At 46.3% G+C, this 26,852-nt stretch overlaps 1 protein-coding gene across 2 annotated transcripts in view; it reads right to left on the bottom strand.

The window, feature by feature from the left end:
- Glut4ef (Glucose transporter 4 enhancer factor) overlaps positions 1 to 26,852 on the bottom strand; it is an 87,012-nt gene that overhangs the window by 20,712 nt on the left and 39,448 nt on the right. For both annotated transcript variants that reach the window (XM_071774473.1, XM_071774474.1), the window contains exons 3-5: positions 15,164 to 15,375; positions 14,550 to 14,857; positions 12,019 to 12,090 (exon numbers count right to left, since the gene is read on the bottom strand). In XM_071774473.1, coding sequence (XP_071630574.1) covers positions 12,019 to 12,090; positions 14,550 to 14,857; positions 15,164 to 15,375 — 592 coding nt within the window. The remainder of the gene's footprint in view (positions 1 to 12,018; positions 12,091 to 14,549; positions 14,858 to 15,163; positions 15,376 to 26,852) is intronic.

The following is a 26,852-nucleotide window of genomic DNA, read 5'->3' as shown; positions in this document are numbered from 1 at the left end:
TTTTTTTTTTTTTTTTAAGACACCCGCGTATGTGTTTGTGCGAAATAGAGACAGAGAGAGAGAGAGAGAGAGAGTGAGAGAAATGTTTATTCGAGCCCGCTTATCAGCGACGAGGCGACAAAACGCGAGTGCGTGATGTTTCCAAACTCGACTCGGATATTCTGATTCGACGCGTCGTCGCTCGCGTATCGGGCAAGGAGGGTTCAATAACCGACTCAAGGTCACGCGAGAGACTAATTTTATTGCGTAAAATGAGAACCGGTGCGCGATAGCCGGCGAACTTTCGGTTATCCGCACGGTTATTATCGCTCGCTCGCGCAGTAAAAATTAGTATAGGTCCGGTTGCACCGGCGTTGTTAACTGTGACTATGGTCAATTATATTTTCCTTCCCTATCTCACATCAAAAGTAGAAATATGTAACTCAATTATATTTTATCGGATTTTTAGTTTTTACCGTGACGAAAAATTCTTCGAAAAATATTGAACAATTTTAATCCACTTTAACTTTTTATTTTATTATTAATTTATTTTGCTATTACAATTATATGGTATTTTTTTAGAGATTTGCTGGATTAAAAAGGAATATCGGAATCATAAAACACGCGGACATATTTAATAACGTATATGTAGAACTGTCGCAAATAAATATATGAGACTGGTATTTGGAACTGGTGAAAAATCGTTATTTCGTCCTTATCGCGCGGCATTGAATTTTCGTGTGAAAAATAGTTGAATTTTGGCTTCGCATGATAATGCGGCAGACTCTTTCTCTCAAGTATCTCCTGAACTTTATTACAAAAATATCCACAGGCGTAAAAAGTCTTTGTGTTTATCCTGCGACACGCTAACCCCATTATTCAGTACGCTAAACACAATAAGAACACTCCCACGAAACGTGTCGCAATTGTAATTACCAGGCATTCGTTTCGAACATCGCCGTTTGTGCAATCTTCTTTGCAGACGCGAAGTTCTTACGTCGAATCGATTGCAGCGAGAAACGTAAGAGATTCATGTGTAATATATTCGAATGTCAATCAGATTCCGCGCTAATCGACGGAACGATCTTATCGATATCACAAAAAACGTGTACGAGTCGTTCCGCCGTTCCTCCTTCACGTGATTTCATTCGCGACAGTCATTTTCGCAATCATCATTCGTCTTCGTACCACGCGCTCACGAGAGCTCACTATTCTCCTTTTTTTTTCTCGTCCTTCCTTCCTCAACAGATGGTTATCTATCCCGAATTGGAACAGTACCATTCTGTAACATTCGAGACTCGGTGCGTGTTAATGCGAATGGCGAAACAGTGCATTTTGTACCGAATTCTCTTCTCCTTTTGTGAATTTCCAGCCACTATCCAGGCCGCGATCCAGGGGCGATATCACGATTTCAACTCGATGTCGAATTCGTATAAGACCGGGCCTACGGGTATTCGACCGTTAGATTCGTCAGATCGTCGGCGCGGTATGGAGACGGCAAAGTCAAGGTCGTTACTTTCGGGAATCTTTACGCCGAGAGAATGGATGAGTACCGGACGAGTTCGAGTTGGCGCCAAGCGGTAATGCCAGTCGGTTGAACGAAACGACAACCATACCCTAGGACAGGATTATTTGCTTTGTAGATCAATGGCGAATCATCGGGTTCTCTTTCTTTCTCTCTGTGGATCTTCCTCTTATCGTTATGCAATTTGGTGTCATAAATCTCTTACTAAGTATTGAAATATGATACTGACAAAACTCAGTGTTATTTATAGATTTGCGCATCTAAATTTTTAAAAGATATCTGGCACTTTATCTGTGTCTTGTAAACTTAAATGAAATGAAATATTGAAATTGAATAAAAATATTAATGTCTTATTTAACATACTAGTTAGAAGAGGATATATATACGCTGACTTCTCTATTAATAATTCCTTTTTTATTATTCTAATAAAAAATCCGAATAATTCGAAGCAAATAATTAATTATTTTCTTTATAAACGCGCAAGCGTTTTTATTCCTCTGGCACTATTTAATTATTATTATTTACTATTTAATTATTTTCAAACATCTTGTCGTACATTTTACCAGTTCAGCGATTCCTCCTCTCGTTTCCGCTTTCCCGATTTTTGTCTACTTCCGCAAAATTGCATTATTATTTGTTACAGTTTTTAGCGAGGTTTTTAGACACGGTCGTGCTATTCGCATCTGCGTCCCGACGCGCCGGATTATAAATCGCTTTGTGATTTTCAGCGTAACGTAACTTTCGCAGGATTGAACACTTCTCTCTCTCCCCCTCCCTCTCTCGCTCTCTCTCGTTCTCTCACCCACGATCGGTGAACGGCTGCGGCTCTCGCAGCGGCGCGGCGCGGCGCGGCGCGGCGCGGCGCGGCGCGGCGAATCAGCTGGGCACGCACGAGCGGAGTGCGAGCTGTGAGCGAGCGCGCCCGCTTGAGCGTGACAACGCGATTGATTCGCCGGCACGGCACTGTCAACGGCCTTGCCACGCCGTAGACACACCGGTTCTCCTCGGCTTACCCAAGTTGAGCAACCAAGTGGGCGAGGCCCCGTGTGGTGTTAGGACCAGTTTACAGTTACGTACTTTGCGCGCGCGTAGGAACGACGTATATTCGCAATTCTTTTATCATCGTGCACGATCGGCGACGCCGACGTGTCGAAGGCGGTCGAAACCACGAGAAACGAAGCGAGAATATAAAACACGATTCTCACGGACATTCCGCTCGTTCGCGTCAAGTCAGTTTGTACGCTTGGGATTTCTGTCTTCCCCTTCCTATCCGGGATAGGAGTACGCTCGTCGCGTCTCGCCGTTCCAAAAAAACCTCAGAGGCCTTCCCCAGTTATCTTGCGATCATGCGAAACCTTTACGGTCTTATCTTATTTATTGCACAATTGCAGCTCCGACGTGTCCCGCTTGTTTCTATGCTTATCGATAAATTTTGTAAAAATGAACAATTGTGTGTGTGCGCTTGTTGAACGGTTAATAAATTTCACGAATTCTGCCGGAGGCGATTCAAGTGGCATTCATGGTAATTTTTTTTTTTTTTTTTTTTTTTTTTGAAGAACCGAGCAACGTTGCGTGTATTATCGTTCGTACTTTCATCGATCATATCTCGCTCGAATCCGCCGGTTTCACTGGCGGACTCGGGGAATCGCGAGGAGATAGATGACTTTCCGACCCAAGATCGATCCGGGAGAAAGTTACTTGCAGTCTACGCAGATGTCGAAACGGCTTATGTAAAACGTAGAGCCGGTTGACGAGCGCTTAGCCCGCGGGGATTAGTCGCGATTCCGTATCTCGGATTGGAGGAGAAAAATAAAATAAAACAAAGAATCGAACTCTTTGTACTGAAACATACGTCGTACATATACGTTTGTTTGCTGGACAACGACGATAATCGGCCGGCAATGCCGCGATAACGTTGCTATCCGTTTATCGTAAGCACTAAACGGTCAGTAAGTGTTTGTCTCGCCGCCATATGCGCGGGAGAATGTGTCATCTGAGCGCCGAAGATCCCGTACGTGGACTCGCGACTCAGCCGATCACTCGACGACCGGTTCTACCGGAGCCCTTATAAACGCTTTAATTGCTCGCGATACTTTCGCAGCTGGAGGTCAAGGTAGAGCACGCGGGGATGATCGATATGGCACTCGCGCGGGCGCAGAAACGCCTCGATACGCGGCTGAATAGAAACAAAAAAAAATTTTTTTTTTTTAATAGAACGACACGAGAGCTCCGTTCGTTTAAGCCGCGCGGGTATTACGGAAACGCGCTTCGTCCTTATCACTTGAAACGATTACCGCGAGACGAACCGATTGCGCTCGCGATAAAATTCGCGTCACCTTGAATTTAAAATAAATGTCGCGCTACGATAGATCTAGCTGTCACGGAGCGTCTATTATTAGAACGGAACGTCGCGCTAAATCGACGGGAGTCATCGAGCAAGTAGTTACGAAATTCATCGTCGAGATCCGCGGGAAGAGCGGAAATAAAAGATGCGCGAAGATTCCCTTTCCCCGAACTTTTATCGCAATAGTTCGAAAAATAGAGAGAGAAAGAAGTCGAATAAGACGCGTCGAGAACGGCTTCGTGTTTCAATCGATTAATTTATGAACTGATCGGTCGAGCGCTGTAAAAAGCGCTTTATTCGCGATTATATAATCTCCACGTGATGAACTCATTTCAGCGCGTTTCCCATTAAACCAGTTCTCATTAAAGCAGAGGCGAATTCTCCGAGAGGACACGTCGAACGTACGACCTCGTGTTACGATCGTGCTCGATAAGGAAGAGGGCTGACTCTCGCCGTCTCGCCTCTCTCTCTCTCTCTCTCTCTCTCTCTTTTCTCCCCTCCCTCTTTTCCTCCTCTTCTCTTCGTACTGTCGGACGGCGTACTTTTATCGTCGATTCGGTGCGTGCGTAAAAAAAAGGCAGTCAGGACCTAGGACAACGAGCGGTGCGGCACGGCACGGTTCCCATCCCCACCGGCGCGCGGCGGTTGCCAGCTGAAATTCGCGAGCGCGCGTCCTTGACTCTCCTCCCGGCCGAAAAGTTCTAACAACGCAAGAGCAAGAGCAAGAGCGAGAGAGAGAAAGAGAGCGCAGGTCTAACATTGACTGTAATAAAGAGCTCAACGCTCCAGACGTGACGTCACGCTGTGAAAGCTAAAATAATTGAGCATCCTAGTGTCAATGTTAGCACAGTCAGTGACCAGCACTAAGAAGTTTTTTTATTCTTACTTCATATTCGCATTTTTTTACAGTATATATTGTTAGTGATTAATAATAATATTTCTAACATGAATTTTGACATTATTTGCATGTTGAAATATAAACTCTGTAATTTGGTCTTTACAGTAGAATTTATTGTCATTTTGTCGAGATTTTTATCAGGATTATTGTAATCACCATAAATATGTCCTAACGTTTTATAGAAAATTCTTATTGAATTATATTTTATATATCGTACAATTTTCTTGGTATAGGAATCTCTTTTATTTATCTTGTCGAGAGCGGTACTCGAGTTGTGACGTCACGAAGGCAAAACGGAAAAAATAACCGATATATGACGTCACGAAGGCATATCGTATGACGAGAAGAAGACCTCGAATGGTCTCGCGCTGCCGCTCGTGACGTCACAGCCGTCGTGCCGAGAACTTTATTATCAGTCGTACGCCCGTCAATCCCGTTTGTCGAAACTCTTCGACAACGACGAGCGCGACGACGACGGCGAGAGACATACCTCCGTCGACAGCGAGTCCGGAACGTCCGTCGGCGGCGTCGGCGGAATGACAATTCCGTTCCACCTACCTACCTACCTAATGTGTGCCGTCCCTTCTAATGACCTCCGTGAACTATTTATACGTGTCCCGCGCTCGATACGAGCGCGGTAACCGTAACCGGTACGGCCGGTAACGGCATCCCGGACGGACGGTCGATTGTATTTTCGCCAACGTTGTGCACGACGACGGCGGACGGCGAGGTAACGTCGCCTTAGGAATCCGAGTCGCGCGCGGAATCCCTAAGTTTCGCGTACGCGAACGGCATGGCGTACGGGGCCGCACGGGGATTATCTCATCGTCCTCCGGGCGAGAACTTCTGATATATGACGCCACAATTGCAGTTTCTCTCGTGCGAAGACTGTCGGATGCGGTAAGAATGATCCTGAATTTGTGGACGCTCTCTCTCGTCGTCCGGACGGGATTAAACTTCCCGTGAGCGAGTTTTGTTTCTTCCACGGAAAAGATCCTGTCCCGCGTCGGACAAATAATCGGAATTAATTAAAGAAACAACTTTATTTGACTGAAGATGGCATACACGAGAGTAAAAATATATCTTTATAATTCGTAACAATAGATCGGTACACATTTCGATATTAATATAAAGAGAAATGAGGGAACAATGTATCATGCTATTTGAAATTGTTCAGGCGAATGGACAGCATGAGGCGGAGAACAATCCAATATTCGTAGCTACTGAATTGAGTAATTAGGGTCTGTTGAATTGATTAAGTGAGAACTTGTCCGTATTGAAAAGTGGCTACCCTTTCTCAGTCCTATTTCTCATTATTAGACTCTCCTACTACTCCTACTAGTCCGAAGGGTGCCACTTTATAGTTATTCAATGACAATCCACGTCGAACAAGGCCGCGGTAATCACTAAGAACTCTTAAAACTGTGCATAAAGCCGATCTGACCTTCCAAAGAACAATATATGATATACGACACGTCGCTTCCTCAGTACTGTTCCTTTTTATTTCCGACCGTGACCTTGGTACGCTGTTATTTCTAGTCGAAAATCTCTAGCGAGATTGCAGAACGTGCCAAATTCAATGCCAGAAGTAATTCAAAACTAAAATGTCGATAAAAATGTCGGACTGAGACACGATTTTACCTTATACCTTTGCGACCAATTCTAAATGCCCACAAAGCGTTACGAACGTCCGGAAACTTATTTCTATTCCTTGAGACAAAAATCAGTTCGAGTCGTTAACGTTGCATAAAAAGGATAATTGAATTTGACTCACGCGAATGAAAAAAATCTAGATAAATTCATTTCGATATAAGCGGCTGGAGGCAGGATCGCAGTATTTATCATGTTTCGAGAAAACAATCAATTACGCGTTATAACGAGGATTAATAGCGACGCGGACAAAGAGAAGAAAAAGACGACGGCGAGGGTTTCCTATATACATAGCGTCGATGTCATGGTCGCTGACTTATGTCATGCGATGCCTGCGCGCCATCATGCGAACGGAATCATTCTGTTTGACATTTTGTTATAAAAACGTTCACAACTGATAGCGGCGAAGCCGGCAGCTCGGCAGCAGGTCCGACCGATAAATCCTTATAACAACCCAGTGGAATCCCAGCGCGTTATTATAACGTTGTTACATTTCCGAGAAGAGACGACGTCAGCTACGGAAATTGCGAATTTTGCGTCACGGGAAGACATGGGGCCGGGAATTCGCGTAATATACAGAGAGAGGCGACGTTCTCTCAATTTTTATCAGGAAGTGTCCTATACGCGGTGAGATATTATCAGAAATGATATAATCAGAAATCATATTGCCAGGCAATGGCCCTGACTCTGCACGCGCGGCAGATAATATCTGCAATCTGTGCAACATGAACGTGTGCACGGAGGATTTATATTTCTAACTCGCGAGAGACACGCGGATATTTCTAATCAATTTCATTTTTCTCTCTCTACAACTCTCTATACGAATTATTTTACCGGCACTGTCAACGGCTCCGAAACGATTGTCGATGGATTTTTATTGTTATTGCAAACTTGTCGCCGGCGCGTAACTCTTCCACATTGTAAAACTGCTTTTGCGAAATACACTATCGTTTGGGGGGGGGGGGAAGTAAAATTTAATTATCGCGGCAGCAGGAAACTAAGCTAATTGGGATTAACTCGTCTATTCGTTTTTTACGGCGAGCATCATGAGGATCGGAGCGAGAGCGCGGAAGCGATACGGGAGGGTACGATTACGTCGCTCGGTAAGGCCGGAGATCCCTCCCGAAGTCCCGAGCCGCGGTTGTTGCCGGGCGCGCGGAAATATGTATGGCGAGCATTACGGCTAACGTCAAGTTTACGCAACGCGTATTACGTAAGGTGGACGAACGTGTCAGAATACGACCCGGCGGCCGAGAACTCGCGGGAGCACGCACGCAAATGCCGGCACGACCGGCATCGGCGCGGGCGGGCGGTCTCCGACGTGTTTCGATAGTTCGATACATGGCATGGGCGCTTTTTCAAGTTCAAATCGCATGCGTCACAGAATATTCTTTCTCGCCTCGCGAGCACGCAATTTGCATGATCCGCCGGGAGATAACGCGGAAAGCGTGTTACGCGATATGAATGATTTATTCTATATGGATGGAATCTAACGAATATGGCGGAACGGAGTCGAGATAGAAAACGTCGAAACGATATAAACGGTAACATGAGGCGAAAAAAGGTGCAAAACTGTTTTTAGATCTTGTAGTCGCAATTCGAGATGAAAGCAAGATTCACGTAAATCCGTTTCTTTGAGTGAACGTGTATAAAACTCTTTTTGTATCCAATGAAGAATGTGTACTTACGGTCGAAACAAAAATCTTTTTCTTAGTCGAGGTAAAACGGTGAGCAAAAAAAAATCTAAAAAGGCAAGAGGAACAGAAGGACGAAATCCTCTTAAGAAAAGAAGGCTTTCCTGAAGATTTTTCTTTTCTTTCTTTCAATTTCGACCGCAAGAGAGGAAGGGATCTGCTTACTTTGTATCCGGACAATAAAACTATATTGTCGCCAGAGCCATAAAGCAGTAAAAATAATACTTTTGTTCATCGCATCTTTGGCAAAATAAAAAGTTAAACATTCGATAAAATTTTTAAACATCTTTGACTTCATCCGTAATATTCGTAGGCGAATTTGCGAGTTCGCTGCTTCACATCCGAGTCCTTCGATCACAAGCTAGCATTACCGAGTTTCCTCCTTTAAATTCTACAAGGGACTCATTTTGGAGCTGAACTAATGGCATCGTCACGGAAAGATACGTCGCGTGTCGTAATATAGTGTCGAGCGACCGGTAGTCGTTGCTACGTACTGCGAGCTGCGAGCGATAATCGGAAAAGTTCGTCGCAGTATAATCGCTAGGAAGATCCGCAGCGATCACCAGACGGTATGACGACCGTCCGAACATCGGAGCCGACGGTCAAGGTTCGTCATTGGGACACTCGTGCGCGACTCGTGCATCTAACCGGCGAAACCTTGGTTAGAAAAGCGGCAGCACGCGGAACTAGAAATAAATCTTCCGTGCGTTCTCCGCGCGCGCTGCATACAACTCACTACACACACACACATGCACACACGGACACACCCGTGCGCACACGCACGCCACACGTATGCCTCACACATACCCACACACATACACAGAAAGCCACACATACGGTAGCACACCGATATTATTTCGCGCGCGTGCAGTCAGGGCCACGGTGACCTTAACTACCTTCCTCCGCACCTCTACCGCCCCCTCTCGTTGTTGGCCCCCCGTCCTGCCGCGCCCCATCCCCTCGCCACCACCGTGCGATGCTGCATTCGAGGGCACCGGGGGGCGCGGGCAGGGGTAGGGGCACGTGCCGCTCGTGGTGACGTCACGTGGTGTGCACTGCGACGCGATGCACCAACGGCGCCGCCGGGACCGGGTCCTCGCGCGTGTTACCGCTCCGAGATAGAGATATCCATGTGCAGGCGTATGCCGACGGACGAGGATATTCCGGCGCGTGCGCGCCGCATTTTAATAGAATTTGGCTCACGTCGGCCACAATCCGCACTTTTTAAGGGTTCAGCCTGAATCCGATATGCGCGCGGCCGCGAAGGCAATTTCGGGTAATTGCCGGTATGGCATATGCATTTCTATGGATCCTATACGGAAACCGTTCGCTTCGCTTCTCATTCGTTTTTGCTTTAGCGACGATTCAACCTGAATTTTAAAAAAGGGACATCGATGAGATACGATAAAATTGTAACAAACATGTCAGCCTGGACCAACCTATCTAAGCTACATATTTATGGGTTTAGGTTTTCCTAAGCCATCACGGAAGCTAGGTTTCAACATTTGATCGAAAAAAAGAAACCAGTTTCCACGTGGTTCGAAGATCTAGGTCCACGTGCCGCGCAACGCGCGTGCACGACCTTTCGATAGAGTTTAATCCGTGTCAATTGCAATCTTCACTTTTGAGAGGTTTACTCGGAAAATGACAAAATTCCGCGCACGAAGGAAAACCGGCGAGGAAATTTTGCTCCGTAAAGCGGAGCGATTGAAAAACGCGAATTCCGCTGGAATGTAATGTAATTTTTTTTCATTAGCGTACAAATTTATCGTTTAAAAAAATACGCCCTACCGCTTTCGGCTGGCTCGTTTATCGAATAATTCCCGGAAAACCGTCCGCGTTCTTCGGCGATTTTTGCCGAGTGATCGTGATCTCATGCCTGTGACGTTCGATCGAGGCATTACGGCCGCAGGCACGTGACGGAGACAAAGGAAATATCCACCGGCATAAAATGCACTCGATACACTCCCGTCGATACGCTCGACTACGGCACTGCGCACGTGGATGCGCGTATGTGCAATGCACGCGTGCGCGCGCGCGTCGAACACGCGTGTAGAGGAGCGGGCCGAGCGGGCGTCCAGGGGGAGGGAGCGAGGAGGAAGCGTAGCACTCTGTCGCACTCGTTGCACAATGCATTACACTCGGCTGGAACTTCCTGACCGTCCCTCCTTTTTATTCCTTCTCTCTCTCTTTCTCTCTCTCTGCCCCCCTCTCTTTTTCTTTCCCCGCCTATCGATATCGCCGTTCATGGATGCCGCGATATGGGAACGGTGCATGGCATCATCTCTCTCTCCTATCTCGATCGAGTGACCTTTCTCGCGATGACGAGCGCTAAGCGACGAGAGAATCTAGGGAACGACGCCGACGACCTTGGGTCGCCGTGTTCGCGGAGATATCACCGAGTCGGTCAATTGGGTCAGGTGCGCCGATACGAGCGAGATCGCAGGTAGGGTCGCCATCTTTCTCTCGGGGTGTGACTGGGACAATGGGGTAGAAGAAACTGGGACGTTTCCCCTAGTTTTTCGAAAAGGGGGAAGGGGGAACGTCTACGTATATTTCCAATCTCTCTTATCAAGTCAAGATTGCTCCACGAAGTTACTTTTTTTATTCGTTGAATGTATCAATGAAATAAACATTGGTTGTTTTGTTTGGGATTTTGAAATTTTAATAAGGTGACGAAAACGTCACATCTGATTCTTTAATAATGCATTGAAACTCGGAACTATAGAGGAAGCGAAAAGCACAAAGAGAAAAGGTAAGAAAAAGAAGACATGCATGAGAACGTTCGAGAACGATGTTCAGAAAAAGGACACGTCCACGGATATCTGGTCACTCCAAAGTACAGATATTCGCGAGTGAAAGTTGAAACCGTGCGTATTAGACTTCGTGAATGATCGGCGGGCCTGATCGAAGCGCAACGATTCCCGGTCCAGCATCGCGGATGACGCGCATATTTTCGTCTGACGACATCATCGGCACGATTGAATCGAGATGAATGACTTTAAACGATCGCCGTTCGCGACCACCGGTGAAAGTAGGAACCTTTGGTGTAAACTAGGTTACGAATAATATTGATCCGAGAGGAGGTGGATTGGAGATGGAGAGAAGGTGGAGGTGGTGGCGGTAGTGGTGGTGGTGGTGGTGGTGGTGGTGGTGATGATAGTGGTAGATTCGAGTCGCGCTTGCACGCGGAGACCGCTTGCTTCGCCAGCGATTCTGCGCTTTTCGATAACGGAGGCTTCTCCAGTGAATCGCACCCGTGATTTGCGCACGATGTCGATCACTGACGCTTCCCTTTTCAACCTGGAGATTTCCCCGCACTCCAGATATCGATAGGTTGCTACACTTCGAGATAATTTAGAGGAAAAAATAACTGTTGTTGCGATGAGCATGCGAGATTACTTATCTCTATTCGGTGTTACAATTTCAGATAACGGGCGTAGTAGCAACAACATAAGCATCTCGAATGCAAATTGCATCGCGGGATGCTTTCCGCCGCGTTTTCGACGTTAATGTTAAAACAAATGTTCAAAGTAGTTTAATCCCAAAAGAAAATAATATGTAAGATGCGAACAAAGGGGAATTAACCCCCTTCAGAAAAATTATTAACAAGTGGGAATTGTACTTTGCGTTCATCTATTAGTAAAACAAATATGCAAACGTTACATAATAATCTCTCCATCAAAGCAATTTTTTTAATATAAACTTTTGATATTTGAAATTTGAAGAACTGTAAAGTCAAGAAATGTGACTTGACACCGCGCGTGCAAAGTGTAGACACCCGCCCACCTCCTGCCGGTGTTTGCGCGGAAATAATCCGACACTACTAGGGTTAAAAAGGAGTTTCGCCGCCTGCAATTTCGCGCACCTGCGAGATCTCTAAGCGAGCGGAGTGTCCGGTTACGCGGAGAACGGAAATCGGGCTTACCTGTTCGCTTTCGAAAGTCGCGCAAGCGCCTGGCTCCGTCTCGATCGGGTCCTGGTTGACTTTCGCTCGAATCTGAAAAAGCCATAAAGAGAGGCAGGTTTTAGCCAATCCGGCCGGTTAGTTAAGGGGCCACGCTCATCTTAGCGGCTATTTCGGGAGCGGAACGCCATCCGCCTTGCCGTCGTCGTCGTCGCGCGAAGAGCCGCGCGATTTCCCGTGCAAGCGGCCGAAAGCAGCAAAAGCGTGCGCCGCGACCGCCGCCGCGTACCTAAGATTAGCGCGGGGCGATAATACTTCAAGGTCCGGCTTGTTAGCCGTCTTACGAAATACCAAAAAATCGCCGCGCGCGTGTTTACATCCTTGGCTCGGCCGGCGCGCTTATGTCATCATTTTGCGCGCGGGCTTGGCACGCGCGACGACGACGACGACGACGACGAAGATGACTACGGCCGCCTCTGCAGGCCTCTTTCGCTTGCATCTCTGATCGGTCAGGGACGTTGCCGTCACTGCCAATACGCAACAACTGACGCGGTTTAAATCCACCGGACAATAGAAAAAAAGCACCGATATTCTTTCTCGCACCGATTTCCAGCAGAATGCCAAACATTTTGTGTAAAAATGTTCTGCATTTTCATTTGTTTGAAATCAGCTCATTTGGCTTAAATGTAGGCTATTCCGTGAGATTCGGAGAAGATTCGGATATTTTGGAAAATAGTGGATATAATTTTGAGAATAAGAAACAATATAGAAAAATATATATTCAAAGTAATTATATATATGAAATTTAACAGTGATTAAAATTAATCGCAAAATATATAGATGACAACTTATATAAATTTTTTAATATAAAGATGCTAAAATTAAATTCCATTTTGAACTAATAATCTTTAAAAATCGCAGACATTCATATTAAGGCTCTTTAAAAGGAAGTTATTGATATGATCTCCAAAGACGTCAAGTTACTCGTTTTCTTCCTGGCTCGTTCTCTTCTGCAGTAGGTTACATGAAAATCGGCCGTTTCACGTTACGAAACGATCGAAAGCGACTTCGTTTTCACTGGCTCGTCCATTCGAAAAGAGAAAACTAGTTCGCCGTCATCTCGAAAACAGCGCCCGTTATTCGTCAATGTCGATTAAATATGTCGAGTTCGTCCATTGTATCGATCAATCAAAACTGTTATTCTTTTGTTGTGTTTCAGATCCATATGAAGTACTTATCCTGCAAATGATGCCAAACCAGTTTCGATAATAATATTAGAAACAAAACAAACAAATATTTTAAAGATCTGCGTTTGATATAAACAGAATTTGAAACCAATATAATTTGTGATGTTGTTAAGCATTGATTTTTGATAAACATAGTCTCCGATACAAATTCTCTATTTATGTACCGTTCACAATAATGCGATAATTGCGGTAAATTATACTCTTCGTCTGTAAATCGAATCTGTAAATCGTTTTTAAATTCGAACCGAAATTGCAGATATCGGTTTTCAATTTTGCACGTAAGAGGTACAAGAGAAAACCCCGGGAAACGAATCGGATCTAATCCAGATCGAGCGATATGTACGCGAGCAACGTATAAGGCTTACCCTGGTGCCCCACGCCCCAATGACTTACGCAATAGACTTATCATATTTGCACGCACGCGTTGGCGTTAATTAAGCTACTACGCTACTACGTACTACGCGGACACGAAAAGAATTAATCACGGAGACGCGGCTTCTCGAAGGCCATCCGACTTTTATCACGGCGAACTTGTATTCTCATCGCGGAGGTCGCTCGAACGTGATTTTAATGTAAGCTTCAAGGAAGTCATACTTTATATCGCTAATGCAAAGGCGTGAAAGACGTTTTTATCAATGCGCGTCAAATCTCACAGTTACGCAGAAGAAACCGACGAGCTGATCAGCGTGACGTTAAATTTATGATATTCAACTTGAATCGACTCACCGACCGTTCGAATGGAATGTTTGAATGAATCGCGCGATGAAAATTCTTCGACGCGCATCGCAGAAACGCGAACGACGATCGCGACGGTTGGCAAAATTGATTTTTATAAAAATCATTTGTCTTCGTCTAAGAGACTTGGCAAGCTGAATTGGGCGTGCGTTGATGCGAGAGCGTACATTATTCACGAAGATTAAGGTCAATGAAGACTTTCAGAGACCGGCGGGCCGAGGGCAGCTCGTTGCTCTAGCTAGAAGTAGCGCGAGCACGCGACTCTGAAAACTAGTTTCAAAGGTCACGGTTTGATAAAGAGGCAGCGGAAGTCATTAATGCTTTACGGCGGTCGTAAGGTAAATAAGCTTCTCGAAGCGACGCGTTAATCGACTGTGAGACGAGGAAACGGGCCCGCGGAAGTTGCCGGACAGATTTCTGGAGATTCCAGAAGTTTCCTCAACCCCAGAAATCGATTAGCACATTCACCGAACTTTGTTGTGCGACGTACAATGCGGATTATCGGCATCGTTGCCCCCCTACGTTCTAGCGATAAAGAGCAGAAAGTGAACATCGGAAAAAGTTACTCACCTTCTTACGTGGGTGCTGTTCCTCGATATAGTCGGGCACTATTCCCTCGTCCAACGTGGTCGAGCCGGGGGTGCTGCTCGACGACGAGCCGGACGCGTTGTAGGGGTAGTGCGGCTGATTGTGCGAGGGATGCGAGGTCGCCGGACACGGGGAACTCCTTGTCGGTACGCCCTCCTCGCTGAGGGGTGGACTGGGAGTGCCGCTTCGCCAGGAAGCCCCGCTGCTGCTACTGCTATTTGACATACCGCCGACTCCCGGTGAGCCGGCGATCATGCCGCCGCCTCCGCCTCCACGACTCCCCCAAGAACCTGTCGCAGATAAAATACCTTCTAAATACATCTCGGCCCGGCTAATTATCGCTTGGTGCTTCGCGATTATACGAGGGAATAACACACGATTGAATTATTTATCGATATTTATTTTTATTATTTTTTAGTATTTTTTAAAACTAGATTGTAAAAGGAATTTTTGTTAGAAATAAGAAAAATACGATTCAGAAGTAACAAATAAACTCGCGAATAAAGGAAAGAATTTACTCTCCGCCTGCTCTCAACAGCTTATATCGTACTTATTTATGCGAATGTCAGAAAAATGAGCGCAGTAGTCGTAGTTACCGTAATTATATTGGCAGTGAAGTGGCGGGGGGTTGTGAGGACTGTGAGGTGAGCACGAGAGCGACATAAGGACCAAGGCGGCCGCGCATTCGTCCATGCAATCACCGCGTTCGTTGGTGCGACAACCCTCACGTCCGCAGAGCACTCTCTCGCCCCAACCGCTGTATGTCCGTTCGGAATCATTGTTCGAGCTTGGCCGTCGTTTCCTGGATCTGAAATATACATTACCACATGGCTATAGTCTCGCTATGTTATAGCACATATACGCGTACATCTGTACGAGCGACGCCGCACGTCGCTCAAATTGAACTCACTATTACCCTACTTCAAACAGTTCAAACACGATCTACTTTTCGCGACGGCGAATTAAAGAGTTTCAGATTTTATCTCGATTAATCGGGAGGAATATTCCGGCGAAACACGTGTGTTCGGGGATAACGGATACCCGCCTCGATTCTCGATAATCGCTTTTTTAGTGGAAGCAATTAATTTTAGACATTCCCGCGTTCCACGAAGAGAGACGGCGCGCGGCGCGGCGCGGCACGGCGCATCTGTAACGTCGATCCGTCGATCTTGGAGCGGAGAACCGGTAACGCCTTTAAACGGCGGTATAATACAACGGTAGATCTTGCGACAAAGTATATTGTGGCAAAACGGGCCCAAAGTAATTTCCTTAAGAGCCCTCGCCGAATAACAGCATAGAAGGTAATCGACGCTGGAGTTACGCGCGGCGTTTCTGGAATTACGTTTTCCTGAAACCGCATAAAATGATACGTTCGCCGTCTCTCCGTTTCACTTCGGAGCGCCGAGCGAGATCGCCGTTGTACGGTACGGTACGGTAATACCCGGTGGCAGAGAACCTATAAGCCGATATAGTTACTTTTCCAGGAAAGACTATAGATTTCCGCGTAAATACTGCACGCGGAGTATGTACCGTTTGTATATAGACGCCCGCACGGGTCGCCGTCGTTTCCTCCTTTCTGCGATTACGAGTGCTTTCTCCGAACAAATTGACAAGGTGAGATGTGTGACCAACGTAAATCAACAAGAGATACAAAATACATAATGCATCACAATCTGTTTTCGGACGAGAGAAATTTACTAGAAAATTAGAAATGAAAATTGATGTCTTCTCATTTCAATAATATTTGTAGCTAACATAACACACGAGAACAAATTTTGATACTGAATAATATATCCTTTTCTCTCAAGTTATCGTAATATATTAAGATATAATAATAAATAAAAAATGATAGAAAACAAGAATAGAAGGATCATACAATTATATATATTATACATTTCTACGTTTTTAAAGGCAATTTTTTTCGTCTAACTCGATGTAAGCTTTTGAGATTATAACATAAAGTCATCGAAGACTTTGTACATTTAAACTGTTACCATTTTTTATAAGAATCTCGCGTCTTTCTTTTCAAAGACGGCGCATAAACGCGTTATATCGCTACTGCCCGGTGCAGCTTTCGAGATGATTATTGTACAGCGTTGGTTCTAGGAATAGCGGGCTCTCCCGAAGAAGGTGGCGCAGGCCCTCTCAAGAGTCTACGCCGTACGAAGGACAAAAAACGCCAGAGAGGGGGCGCGAAAACGACGACGTAGTCAAGGCCGCTACCGTCGCCGCTAAGCCAGCCGTTCCACTCCTGGAGCGGTACATCGAGAGTCGAAAGTGAAACATAGAACGCCGGCCGGCATAGAGAATGACGCACGTACCAGCCGGTATTTCGAAAGAAACACCTCCCAAGCACACACTTCTGCACAGCTGTCCCGTTTCCCCCGTGTACCAACCGTTATATGTGTCGCGCCACTTAGAACAGGCGAGAAGGCAGGCGAAGGTTACTCCTTCAAGCCCGATGCAGTAACGGAGAAACGCCTCGAGTCTCTATCGAGACGACTTTTACAAACTTCCTTCGGAATCGAAGTCGCTCTTTTCCTTCAACGAAATTTTGCCGACAAATTTTTAGCTGAACGATAATTAAATATCACTAATTAAGCGACGCCCTTTTCGTTTTTGTCCGTTTGAAAATCCAAAGGTTTCTCGTAAATCTTCGCGTTTACCATATTTTTCATTTCTCTGACTTTCCCGTTTTCTTTTTCACGGCCTTCCGGACTCGCGATATACACTCGATACACTCACACGACCGTTGTCCGTTAATTGCGAGATTACGATCGCCTTATGATTGCCGCGGAAGCAGCAAATTCAAGGAGTTTAATTGGAACGGCGCGAGGGGAAGCCGTTTACTTTTGAGGTTGAGGCTGTTACCGTTACCCGGGTATACGTGAATTACACCGATACGGATTGAGGAATTGAGCTCGGGAATAATCGACGCACGGCGGTAATTAAGAAGAACCGGGTGTGTGTATACTTCTTATGCGAGGGAATCCGCCGGCGCGTAATTCGTTCGGGAGTGCCCGTTGAAAACAAGAAGCAACCGCCGGAAAACGCGTCGTTTACCGCTCTCTCGAACGAGCTCCGTCCATTACGGCTCGTCGGATCGGATTTTTATCTATCCCCTTAACCCTGCCATGCCGTTCCGCTCGCGTCCTCTGCGCGCATTCGGCACGCTTGACTGCGAGTTACGCTTGTACGTTTCAGCACGATTTCAGTCGAACAAATCCGGTCTCCTTTTTCCTGTCACTCGGCCGAGATGTTAAACGGGAAATCCGCGGTATTGTCGTATCCGAAAATTGATAATAAACGAAATCGAACGGAACTGATCTTCTCGAAATGGCCAATTTTAAAAGGGAATACGTAGCGCTGAATACTTTGCAAACTGACATTGAAAATTAGCATGTAAAATAGTATGCACGCCTACCAGTCGGTTCGTTACAAATACACACCGTCATCGTATTATATAATACCGATTATTCACGATACCACGTAATATCAATTATTAAGCAATAACAACTTCGAGACAGAATTGGAAAAAAAACACGCCTTGATAAATGCACGACGTGAGTAGCTGTAGCAGTAGAAAAACCGTATGAAAAAAAGGTTGCATAGATTTTAAACTCGTCGAAATGTGTCCTCGCCGGCATGTCACGAGCGAGGCGGAAGCTTGTCGACCGCGGCCGTATTTCGTGCGCGGAATTTTACAGCAACGAGAAGGAAAGTAAATTGGCGCGGTTCCTTTTACTTGCCACTTGAGTGGATTTTGGATTTACGAATCCGCCGAAACGCCCCAAGGTGGGCTGGGACCGATCCTTCGAGTATATCGCGTGCGAATTGCGCGTAAATGGCAGAAAAAAAATTGGGCCGTGAGAATTGAGGTTTCGGCCGAGGGCCTTTCCCTGCCTTTCGTTCACTCTGATTGTCGCGTTAATGCAACGCTATTTGCCGAGCATACTCGCGTCCGTAACTTAACTAGGCAACTGGCGAGCAACCGGTCTTTACGTTCCGTTTTATACGATGATAGGCATCTTTGCGGTATTCATCGCGACATTTCCTAACGAAAACTTATTTTTGCTCGACAAGAATTTCGTAACACGAACAGATTTTAAATCGCATCGCGGTAATTAAATTCGCGAAACTAATTTCTTTCGTGTACTTTTATTCTATTTATTTAAATAATTTTTATGTTCGAAGCAAAAGGTTCGTTAAATTTCAAATAAAATTGAAAAAAAAGGTTTAGCAAAATCAGAGCAATATTGTCATGACCAACACTTTTTTCCTCATTATAGAGAGAAATTGTTTACTCCTTTCTTCAAAGAGAACTTCGTTTTTCTAATCTTCTGTTTTATTTAATACCAAGCCTGACGATGGAACTTTGATAAAGTTCAGCTAATAATTTCTTGTTTATAGGAATAGTTATAATATTTACAAATTTATAAAACTTGTAAGTTCTCTTTTGTGTATTTATGCTCTTCTAATTTATTTTCATAATTTTATATGAATATATGGATAGAGTCCTAGAAAAAAGAAGGAGATATTCGTTTCCAAATGAAATCTGCAAGTCAAGTGAATATTGACGTCCGATCTTTGCACAAGTAGAGAGTCTGAGGTGACCATAAAGCCATTAGCGGGAACGGCTTCATGGCACGGCGGCGTATCTATCCGCTATGCGGCCACGCTATGCGCCGCTGCCGCGCCGATACGTATCGCACCTTCTGACAAGTCAATCGAGCTCGTTGGTGGAAATCGTAAAGTGGTACACACGCCTGCATAGCCGGCGAGTACACGCGGTGCTATTAGCGTCGTGACATAACGTTACGCAACGCGATCAGTTGGAGGACGAGCGCGTGAGTTACGCGTTGCACACGCAGCGATAGATATACATGGGCCGGCCGGTTTATGGATCGTTAAGCGCACGTCCGCCGATTTCTCTCCTCCTTTTTCCCCCCCGAACGATTGTCTCGGGCGCAGACTATAGAATCGAAACGCGAACCGTCGATTTACCTCCAGCAACGCTCGCGTAACGTTACGTAGACGGAGGATCGTTAACGGTTCTCCAGCAACGAGCGCGGTTCGCATCCGCGTCAGAGTCAGATTCGCGTTAAAAAAAAATACGGTCTCTAAAAAAGAACTTCGTTCCGTTTCCAACTCTCGTACGCGATTTGGCGGGCTTGCAATCCGAGAAGCAACTCCGCGCTGTTCGCAATTTTTCGTGTGGAAAATCGCGTGATAAAGTTTTCCAAGCGCATCAGGCGGACGGACGAATGGACGGACGAGAACGGACAGACGGAGAACGGAGGACGGCGACGGCGCGCCGCGCGACGTTCGATGCAACGCGCGAACGGATCGATCCCATCGGAGTCGGAGCGCACGCTTTCGCGCTCGGAAATGCAGCCCGCGGATCCGGGACGTTATATAGGTCGGGAAGCTTGTTGATCCGTATATTCGCGGTGCGGTATCCTCGCCGCGGGGTAACTGGGTCGCTGAATGTTTCAGCGCACGCGAAACTAGGTTACCATCCAACGGTCCGATGAAGCTCACGCACGTGTGCATGTGATAGAAGGTCTCTCGTTCGCGCGCGGTTAAGTATCGTTCACATAAGGATTAATGTGGCGCCATTTGCCCGCCATGCTTGCGACATGGAGCGTTTAGCTCCGCGACTATACCTTGTTTGTTCATTCATTCGCGTTCGCCAATTTTCATGCGGATTGAATTTTAAATGTAAATAACCGCGTTACATCAGTAAATCGGGATATAGATATCGCTATCTACTAATAGCAATTAGCAGCATATAGATTTTTATCTCTGACGGACGTGTTGATTTTTTATGATATTTTTATAATATTTCTTTGTTTAATATGCTTTAATAAAAAATAGCACCTATATAGACTTTTCGAAGAAAGACGCCAGGAAGAAAATTCGATCGACGTCTAACGGAATTATTTCTTGCGCGAGTAGCGTGCAAATGCAATAACTACATTGCAATATCCTCGGCAAGATTGCGATACGACGATGCGCGTGTAAGCTCCATGTGTATACGACCACTCCCGTGCGCGCAACGTCTTCCCCGCGGGCGCACAAAGTGGGACCGTGCGAATACCGTGTGCGGGCACGCGACCCGAGATCCGCGCCCTCCTTAGGCCCTCGCGTGTCCAAGAACGAGACACCTTCCCGCGGTGGAAAAGTGGCGGCGATGGCGCGCGATGAATTGCGCTCTCCTGGGATCGCCGGGAGCAAGGCCGGGGGTGGGAGGCGCGCGGCTCCCTCGGGAGACGCCGCGTACGAAGAACACGGGTACGGGGCTACGGGGTGTTCCAGTTTCCGGCGGTATCCGGGTTACGGAGTCGTGCAACGGGGGTCAGTCGCGTTGGATACGGGAACGCGGGCAACCGGCTGGCCTGTATCGAGCGGCCTGATTTCGCGTCAGGACAACCCGGCCAACCTGATTTCAACTTCGCCGGCCTCACGCGGCGACCCAATTCCCCGCTTTGCGTTACGGGAACGCTCGAAGGACTCGGCCCCGTTGCCGACGTCCTTGTGCTAGAAATCCATTTTCTCCCGTAGGGCACGTGGAAATCGCCGTATCACTCGACGCCCTTCGCAGAAACGAACTCGGGACGCACAGATTTCTATTTTTCTCCCAGCAGGAAGGATATGCGACGAATTAACAGGATATCTTTCCCGGTTTCTTCATCTTCTACTCCTCATTCTTCAAACTCGTCTAAAATATCGTTCGTACAAAGCTAGGCATACTGATTATCATTGACCTTGAGAAAAATCAATTTTCCAGAAACTAATTAATGATAATAAAGTGATAATAAAGAGCTCAATGTCAGGCGTACAATGTAAAAATATAGAACGACTGTAACCTTCGGAGCGCGGCTAAAGCGAATACCATTACGTGCATCTGCATAATGCATAGAAGTGCACGAGCGGTGGAATTGTCCAATTGTAAACAAAATTTTTGTAAAACAGTTTTATTTGACGTTTCAATTACGATTCATATAATTCGCTCCATTTCACTCGCAATTGGCAATTGACGCTCTCTTCCTCAAAGCTGATAGAAAACTCTTCAATATCCTTTGCTGCTAATTTGAGCACAAGATCTACTTTAAGGAGTTTATCATCGGGAAAACATACTTCAGAGCAATAGCTACGTGAAAGATACTGTTATTGTAAACGTACTTCCTCGTCCCTAAGTAGGTACACTCACTTAGGAGCAAACAAGAGATCGCTTTATCCGCTCCCTAGCTCGTAAGAAAAGTTTTCCCGGACAAGGTCCTCGCATCTTTCACACCACTATGCATACGACGTGCACATGCCGTGCTGCAACGTGTGTTGGTGCACGTGTAACGGTTTCATTGTCCCAGATTCGCCATCTAGGCTAGACTAGCAACCTACCCCTTGACCGAGCGACACGCGGGGAAAGGACCGAGAATTGTCTTGGAGAAAATCTTTCCTTCTTTTTCTTCAATCTCTTCCTTTCTCCACCTGTTTCTTCTTCGGCGCTCTTCCTTATCGTCTTTTTTCATAAACTACTTCTCCTTCTTCAACAAGTAGCGACCTAAGCGACCGTCGTGACCGCGCAAATGCAAGGCGCCGCGTACACGGTGACACGAAGCGGAGGGAACGAGAACGAGCGGGATGAAAACGAAGCGCGTACCCCTCCTCTTCGTGTACCTGACCCATTTATCCGGTGCGCCGGTAGGTACGTAGCTGTATCGATCGACCTAGATCCGCGGCCCCCCAGTCTGGCACGACCTACAGTTTGTTTGGCCACCTTAACCACCCACCGCCGTATATCACCACCGCCCTCGACACCCTCGGAACATCCCGTCGTAAGACGTCGCGCGAGGCGTCGTCGATGCCGGGCGACGTCGAGCGATTTCGTTTATTCATCAAATCTCCTAGGTGCGTAAGAGAGGTGTGAACAGTGGCGTTCGACAAACCGGAAGCGTGCCATGCGTCCACCTGTCTCCGGTCGATGGGTGACGTCACGACGCGATAGCGAAACGGTGAAATATGAATGAGGGTGCGGCGTGGAAACGGCGTGTAACGCCGATAAGACCGGCACTACACCTTGCTGCTTACACACTTCGGAATGATCTACGGGGCGTGCATATGCGTATGCGTGCACGTGTATGTACCGGTTCCGCCGCGCCGGTAGCCGTCACGCGGTGGTTCCACGCTTTGGGATTTATAGGTCTTTTTTTTGGGAAGCGAAAGGGAAATGCCGATAATACATCACGGTTTATATAATTTCCTCGTATAATTTCTCTCTCGCTTCGCACGAGGCCGCTACATGATTAAAATGACATCTGCATGTCGCGCGCTGTGTAGGTCAAGATCGCGCGCGCGCTGGTGCCGGCGTATTTTGTCGCGCGGGACCTTGGCGAGTGTGTGTCTAGGTTGCGCACGGCTACGGACAATCCTCTAATGCTTCTATCTTCAGCCTCGCGCATCTCTTATGTGTTATTCGGTTGCCCACGGCGAACGCCGTTGGTCTAGGTCAGGTTCCCAACATGGGAGCGGGGTTTTAGCGCGTTTTGGACACAGCGCAATCCGGTAGGAAACCATTCGTACGTGTGTACGGCTCGAATAGGCTTGCGAAACCTTCCTCGCTTTGCAAAATGCTTCCTCTGTCCGCGACTCGACACCTTGATGATTATTGTGGGTCATGGAACAAATAGCTTAACTCGACTTAGCACAAAGTATACAACGTGCGAAGCCATACGTGACTCATGCATTTCTTGTTTCTCTTTCAAAGCGCTTTCAGGTAGTCATGCATGTGCGTTCGATCGACAATTCGGTATATTTGACGAAGTAGTTATCATTATTTTTTCACCATTTTGTAAATATTAACATTTATTTGACATGACGTTTTGCTGCTAGTCCAAAACGGAGTTTAAGAATGTTATTACCCTGTCATACATAGGAAAATTCAAGATAAGCGTTTATGTAGAAAGTATTCTTTATTATTATATATTATCGCGATAATCGTTCGATCTCGAGTGAGAGAAAGGCCCTCGTTTATTCGATTTCTTCACTTCCGCGTTCCCCGATTGCACGAGAATTGAAGAGAACAAACAGTCTCGTGAATTCCAGGCGAATTCCGCGGCACTAACGACCGAGATAACGATCACCCAATTCGATCTCTCGCAAGAACCAGCTGGACCAAGCTGATTGGAGTCAATTAACGCGTTAACTCGCCGCGAGCGGGTATGTGGAGCGGGACGCGAGAGAACGAAAGTAGGGAATGGCCGAGTTTTGAGTTGAAAGCGGGAGTGGTGGGTTTTGTCCCGGCTCCCGGTGGGTGGCTCGTGACCGGGAGTGGGTGGCACACGGGGGTTGCTAGGTGTCGGGAAGGGGGACCAAGCGCTGCTCGTCGTCGCATACACGGAGCGTGGTAGTGCACCTGACCTATATAGCGCGGCCGCGTAGGTATTGATCGACCTAATTCCCGACACCGCAAGTCGGGGCCTCCGCCTCCTCGTCGGTGCGCGGAGAACTGCCGTCCGAAAATTACGTAAGCTAACCTACTGACTCACTGCGCCCGTTGACGTGGCACTGGCGGCGATGGGAGTTATTCAGCCCGTCAAGTTATATTTTGGATTATCCACATCCCGTATCTATTCGCGGCTATCGTCTCGTCCTTCTCTCCGTTTCTCCGTGTTTCTCCACGCGCCCGCGTCCCACCGATCCCCATGCTCGCGTTTTGCTCTTTATCGATGCACGAGAGCGAGTAACGTGTGCAAACCGGCTAAAAATGTACCCCGCGAGGGAAACGTACGAGTCAAATCAGCGGGGCACCCACGCGAACATTGCGATTATTACCGGACAGCTATTTTCCTGCGTTCGTCGTCAAGCCCGATTGTTCTCGTTACCGACTAGCGGCCTGAAACGAAGTAATCGTGCGCGAGCGAAAGCCGAAAACGTATACAAAAATTGCCCGGCACAATGATTATCGTTTCGCGCAGAGTGCACGGAATTACGTCACGGGAGGAAAGAGTGTTGCTACGTTGCTCAATTTGCCGGCATCAATTATCGCAAAACCCGCACGCGCAGGTACTCACGTTGCACCATGTGGCGTGCACGGTTGCGTGTAAAGGTAAAAGAAAGAATAAACGGTGCCTCGACGACGTAACGGAGAAATACCTTGGCGCAAATCACTTACGTGAACCCGGTTTTCTAACTCCCTGAGCCGTCGTTTAAAAATCGCGCAAACTCTGCAAAGAATCGACTTCTTCATATAAAATGCCGCAATACAACATGTATATTAAAAAACCTATTTCGTTTTATTCATGTGCACTATTTATTTTGCGAAAAATATTCGAATAAATCGGAACTCTTGAAGTACCACTGTACACACACACACACATTTCTGTGAAGATTCAGATATAATTTTAATATCATCGCGGATCACACAGAAAGATTGCTTACACCGTTACGAGCTGTCTAACGTTTGTACAATCACCAGATTAATTCTAACGGCGTGTTAAAACCTTGGACGCGATACAAGGTCTCGCTAAACGGTAGCCCGAGTTCGTGAGCGCTTTCGTCGCCGATACCATCGCGCTTCGAAAGGCATTCGATTTCTCTTCGACGACCTTTCCTTTCACGTGGGGCAGGTCGTGCCAGGGCCAGGTGTGTGCACGCTCCCTACCAAAAAGTACCGGGCATTTTTCTACCTGTCCACAATTACAGATCGACACCGCTGTCGGACGTTGTACGGATTTCCTCGCATGTCTTTTGCGAGAGGATCCTCGGGTCAAGGACCGACTTTATCCACACTGATGTAAACGAAAAGTCGAGGGGAGTCATTAACCTGCGAGTTCATCGCCCTGTCGGGCTATGACCGATCCTATCCTTTTCAGAGAAACGGCGACAAAGAGGAAGCGAGACAGCGAGAAAATTTCGTCTCAAATGATGGGGATCGCAGGTCACAGACTCCAGACAGATCGCCACGTGAGTAGGCGGAACGAGAAACTTCATTGTTTTTCAATCACGTAAGTAATCTCATAAGCGAATCTCGCGACGGTGATTTCGTCCGAGATTTGAATGAATTATATTTAAATATAAAAACAATTCAAGCAACGATAAAACGTATAATATTATCGTAACACCATAGAATATATCTCGTAGCATAGAATATTACTCATCCATTCATTCAATGGATATAAAATTACGATGTATTGATTCAAATTAAATTATGCATAGATATCGCAGTTTTTGTTTCACATGAATTTTTTTTTCTTGGAAATCCTATTCTAATCGTACAATTCCTTACGCTGTGCTGTATTGATTCAAGTACTTCAAAATAATAACGTAAGATCAGATTATCAGAGAGTTGTGTATAATACACATATATATGTATATATACTCATAGTACTTAACTGATATAGCACAAAGAATTGTACGATTGGAGTAGGACTTTCAAGCAGGAAATTGCAATCACGGAGGCATTGTTGCGTTGCACGTTTTTTTCACTAAAATATCCGTCGGCTATTCCTCACCGCGACGTCCCTATAGCGAATATTCACTGACATTCAACGGGGGTGAGGCGTAAAGCGTTCTGGGGAGTTGCGTGCATATAAAGGTGAGAGACAGGTGCCCGGCGAGGGTGCATTCACGGTCTAACGATCCGCAAACGGATGCTCCTTCGTTCTTGCTTTATGCATCACGCGGATGCTCAGCTTTTTATCTTTAGCATCGAATATGTCCGATCTTCGGGACACACGGCTATATATATATAAGATTTATATTTTATCTAGGAGAAATATGTGCGGACCTGTACTTGTCAGTATTACGCGACGAGAGGAAGAAGCCTGACATGGAGAAAGGGTATTCTAATAATCTCGCATACCAAAGGCCTTGTCAACGCGTCGCGTCTGGCAATGACCTTCGGTATATGTCGGATTGTTAGAATACCTTTGACATATAAGGACATGTCTGGCAATAAAAGGTGTATGAGCCATTCAGCAAATAATTTACTTAAATTTTAGTTGCTTCCATTCTGTTTATCTTATATCATTGTCAGTTATTTTTATATTACTTTAAAAAGATTATTCGACAAACTAAACTATAACGCGAAACTGGATATATCCTGAACGAAAGTTATACTCACGTCGCTTCGAATCTTCGATACAAAGAAGAAGGAGTCTTAAAGGACGCATTACGATATGGAGAAGCTTTTGCCGTTGAATTCACGAAGATCACGTTTGTGGAAGTTGGATAGGATTGGGATAGGGCAGCAGGTCGATCTGGGAAATTTATGTCTCATATTAT

Source organism: Temnothorax longispinosus, chromosome 3 (assembly GCF_030848805.1).
Source record: "Temnothorax longispinosus isolate EJ_2023e chromosome 3, Tlon_JGU_v1, whole genome shotgun sequence".
In the NCBI taxonomy this organism is placed as follows: Eukaryota; Metazoa; Arthropoda; class Insecta; order Hymenoptera; family Formicidae; genus Temnothorax; species Temnothorax longispinosus.
Note: the sequence above shows the minus strand (reverse complement) of the source record. Positions and strands in the feature narration are given on the sequence as shown.